This window comes from Pelobates fuscus, chromosome 1 (assembly GCF_036172605.1).
Source record: "Pelobates fuscus isolate aPelFus1 chromosome 1, aPelFus1.pri, whole genome shotgun sequence".
Classification (NCBI taxonomy): Eukaryota; Metazoa; Chordata; class Amphibia; order Anura; family Pelobatidae; genus Pelobates; species Pelobates fuscus.
The window spans coordinates 391,171,550-391,176,022 of record NC_086317.1 but is presented as its reverse complement, the minus strand read 5'-3'; the positions used below and the strand labels follow the sequence as shown (position 1 = coordinate 391,176,022).

At 37.5% G+C, this 4,473-nt stretch overlaps 1 protein-coding gene across 1 annotated transcript; it reads left to right on the top strand.

Annotated features, from left to right (window-relative positions):
- The first annotated feature begins 511 nt into the window (after nucleotides 1-511).
- LOC134568213 (hemoglobin subunit alpha-5-like) lies at nucleotides 512-2,866 on the top strand. Its single transcript, XM_063426632.1, has 3 exons — nucleotides 512-671; nucleotides 1,631-1,835; nucleotides 2,704-2,866. Exons 1-3 carry the CDS (start codon nucleotides 577-579, stop codon nucleotides 2,830-2,832), a joined length of 429 nt encoding a protein of 142 aa, XP_063282702.1. The 5' UTR covers nucleotides 512-576; the 3' UTR covers nucleotides 2,833-2,866.
- The last annotated feature ends 1,607 nt before the right edge of the window (nucleotides 2,867-4,473 follow it).

Here is a 4,473-nt window from a genome sequence, read left to right as displayed (position 1 = left end):
ATGTTAATTATTTAGTTTTCTATTGAACTATATAATAAATCGAAGTATGCGATTGGCCTATTGATTTGTGTTCAGTTTTCTTTGGTCTATGACTTCTTATCTTTAATATATTTGACAATGTTACCTTTATTTAGAATTATTGCTTTGCCATGACTTTATAACACTGTTTGGACTTTATAACACTGTTTTTGTAAAAAAAAACAAAAAAAAAAAACATTCAATTTGACAAAACACTTTTAGAAAAAATATTTCAGACAAAGACTCACAGCGCTGATGAGGCAGTTTATCAGATTATCAGTATAGAAGACTTTGCACAGTCATGGCAAGATAGGTACCATACACTACATACTGTATTGTAAGATAATGAGAAAATCTTCCTATCAGCAGTATAGAATCCATGACACATAGCTTTTGTTTTCACAAACAACAATTTGGGTGCAACCAAAAAATATAGCCAATGTCAATAGTTTTCAATAGTTTTCTGTGATGTCCATTCTCTTTAAAAATGCCAAGAAAGTGACCATTCACTAGGGACTTTTAAACTCACTTGCAGAGTGTCTAATCCTCCAATCCAACATGACTTTCTCAGACGCTGAAAAGGCTGCAATTGTCTCCATCTGGGGAAAGGTAGACGGCCACGCTGATGAGCTTGGAGCAGAGGCTTTGGAAAGGTATGACTGACATGATAGTCTATTATATAACATTTTATTGCGAAATATTTTCATTTATCAATTGAAGTAGTATTCTATAACCTTCCGTATATGAGGACTGTGGTATAGTTTATCTAAACATGTTATTGCATTAATCCTTTGTCCAAGTTCTATGAACTCTCTACACTGAAATATATTACATAAATGCACAGGGATACTTACTAAAGTGAGAAAAGTCCTTAAATTCTAGAATTGTCCTCAATTGTCTGAATCTATTTCATATTTGTTTTTTGTTATTTTGGGGGCGAGGATAATGCTTTTGGAGGAGGGGGTCTTAATTTTTCCTAATGACAAAAATAACGTGATTAAGATTTGTCTTTCTATGATATTTGACCATGGTAGAAATCATTTTAATCTGTAAATAAAAAGGTTGAAGGTACAAAACATGTTTATTCTTTACAATGTGGAGATTTAAGAAGTTTATTGTCAATTCTCCATAATTCCTGATTCATTAAACCGTTTTTGCAGCATATCTACAAATGACAACGCCAATAGTTTGCTCTGTCAAAGCGAGCAAATGTTTAAAGATACATAAATATTTCTTGTAATACTAATAATTTGATATTTATTTATACATACTAAAGCAAAACAGGTGCTACTCTGGGGCAAAGTGCTAAATGATGACAGGCATTCTATTGGTTTCCATAGGGATTGCTCCTTATTTAGCACTTTGTTTCAGAATAACACTTGTTTTGTCTTGATAAATTTGGCCCTAAAGTATTAATTTTACAAATCTCTTGCTATAGTATTTGGATGAGCAAAACTGTGATCTATTTTCAGTTTTTATCCTCCACACAATGTTTGTTTGAAAATGAAGCAATGCTTCCAGATGTTCAGTTCCAATTTGGTGATGCTGTAAAACATAATCATATAAATATATCATATTGAGTGATCCTTTTACATGTTTCTGTTTTGAACAGGCTGTTTCTGAGCTACCCTCAGACCAAGACCTACTTCAGCCATTTTAACCTGAGCCATGGTTCCCAGGATCTCCGCAGTCATGGTGGAAAGGTTTTGAACGCCATTGGAAGTGCTGCCGGACACTTGGATGACCTTAGCGGTGCTCTGTCTACCCTCAGCGACCTCCACGCTTACCAACTGAGAGTTGACCCTGGCAACTTCAGGGTAAGAAATTATTGGGGTTTTTTTTCACTCCACTGTATAATGAAATAGGGTTATTCACAAGCTGACATACCATGAAACATCTAGTACACAATCCAGCGTCTGTCTCTACTTTCTCTGTACATGTTACATGGTCTATATTACTTATTTTTTTAAAGTATTCGTTTTAAAATATTTGCCAATTTGGGCATTTTCCCACAATCCTATCTGCATTGGTGATGTCAATAATGTAACAAAGACGTTATATTAACAGAGTGTGTGCTAGGCGTTTGCCAGATAACTCCAGGTACACCCAAATACAGGGCCAAATTGGAATCCATGTCCCCGGTTTAGATCTCTCTGGGGACACTTTAACATGAGTTTTGGGTAGCTTATGTTGTTACAGACAAAAGTCATGATTATCTCTGTGTAAAATAAAATCAAAGAGGTCCAGGCACTCCTGGGTTCAAGACAGGCACTTTTATTGGGACCACATCAGCTGATGTGGTTCCAATAAAAGTGCCTGTCTTGAACCCAAGAGTGCCTGGACCTCTTTCATTTTATTTTACCAATTGGGAATCTGGTGTTTTGTTCCGGTTCGGCTAGCACCCTGTCTCAGCTTGATGGGAGTGAGTGCAGTTCCACACACATTACAAAATTATTATCTTTGTGTACACCTGTTTAATACAATTTTGTATCAATTTTTTTTTTTTAAACTACTAAGTTATGCTTACAATGTAAATTTCTCTGGGTACACAGTGTTTAGTTCCTTACCCATGACAAGGTAAAATTATTCAAGACCTTCTACAAGCCCAGATTTAAATTGCATATTACTGACGTTTTGTAACTTGATTGTACATAAAGTATAACACTAATTTTGTTTCTCTTGTAGCTGCTGTCTCACTCCATCCAGGTCACTCTGGCTGCTCACTTTGGAGCTGAATTCACTCCCACTGCCCAATCAGCCTGGGACAAGTTCCTCGCTGCAGTTTCTGCTGTTCTGGTTTCCAAATACAGATAAACTGGCCATGTAAATGTAAATGTGAAAAGAGGTCATTTTTTTTTTTTTTTTTTTTTTTTTTAGATTTCCAATAAAGTTTTTTATTCAGCAAATGTGCGGTGTACTTTATTTTTGTTGGTTGGTTTATATATTGCCATTGTTTGTTAAACCGTAGCTCCAGGGCCGCCACCAGAAATTTTGAGGCCCCTAACTCAGCTCAGGGTCTGGGCCCCCGGGGCCCCCCTCCAAGCCCGCCCACAGGGTCTGCCTCCAAATCCCGCCCACAGGAATACACACAGACACAAACACACACACTGATACAAACGGACATAGATACACACACAGATGCATACTAACAGACATAGAGAAAGAAAAACAAAGAGAATCTGTCCCAATGTGGTGCTGAAAAAATCTGTCCCAATATTAAACTGAAAAGGAACAAAGAATACTTTATTGATAAACTAAAAACATACACAAACAAATAGTAAGTCACTAGGTGCTATTGTCTCAGTAGATAATGAATGAGGCAGAAGATGTGACTAATACAATACACTTCGAAAAGAGTATCCACAGACGGGGGGGGGGGGGGGGGGAGAAAGTAAACACAAACATACACAAACAGAAAAAACGGGCATGAACCCCAAACGGAGGGAGTAAGGTGATAAAACCCAACCGAAAAGGGGGGGGGGGGCATTAGTCGCTGTACAATGCAAGTGATATGATAACAACCTAGTAGCATACAGTGTTGCTGGTTATGTGGGTTGCAAAATAGCCAGCTGTATGGTAATCGATACAGTGTCACTCGGGCTGTCAGGCTGCTAGAGAAAATCTCAAATGCACAGCGCCGAGAGTGTGAACTTAATGTACTGTACGATGATAACACAATAGCTGGAAAGTAAGCTACTAATGTATAACTGTGGCTAATCAGGTTAACAACCCAGTGGCATACAGTGTTGCTGAATAAGAATGTTGCAAAATCCCCAGCTATATAGTAGATCGATACAGTGTAACTTGACTTGTCAGGCTGCTGGAGTAAATCTCAGATACACAGCACAGAGAGTGTGAAATTAATATACTGTACGAAGTTATCATATCACTTGCATTGTACAGCGACTAACCCCCCCCCCCCTTTTTGGGTGGTTTTTATCACCTTACTCCCTCCGTTTGGGGTTCATGCCCATTTTTTTTTCTGTTTGTGTATGTTTGTGTTTACTCCCACCCCGTCTGTGGATACTCTTTTCGAAGTGTATTGTATTAGTCACATCTTCTGCCTCATTCATTATCTACTGAGACATTAGCACCTAGTGACTTACTATTTGTTTGTGTATGTTTTTAGTTTATCAAAGTATTCTTTGTTCCTTTTCAGTTTAATATTGGGACAGATTTTTTCAGCACCACATTGGGACAGATTCTCTTCGTTTTTCTTTCTCCATTTACTTACCTAGGGTTATCCCCTTATCTGCTCCCTACCCTATTCATGAGAGATTTGATAGGGCTAACTTTTCTTTGTTTCTAACAGACATACACGCATATAGGCATACATACACACACTCATACTGACATACAGACATACATATATACATTCATGCATACATTCATACAGACATACATTCATGCATACTGACATACACGCATACATACATACAGACATACACACACAGA

Excerpts from the sequence above, each read along its gene's own strand:
- LOC134568213 (XM_063426632.1), top strand. The coding sequence starts at position 577 with ATGACTTTCTCAGACGCTGAAAAGGCTGCAATTGTCTCCATCTGGGGA. Across the intron at positions 672-1,630 it reads GGAGCAGAGGCTTTGGAAAG|GCTGTTTCTGAGCTACCCTC; the intron begins GTATGACTGACA and ends TGTTTTGAACAG. Across the intron at positions 1,836-2,703 it reads TTGACCCTGGCAACTTCAGG|CTGCTGTCTCACTCCATCCA; the intron begins GTAAGAAATTAT and ends TTTCTCTTGTAG.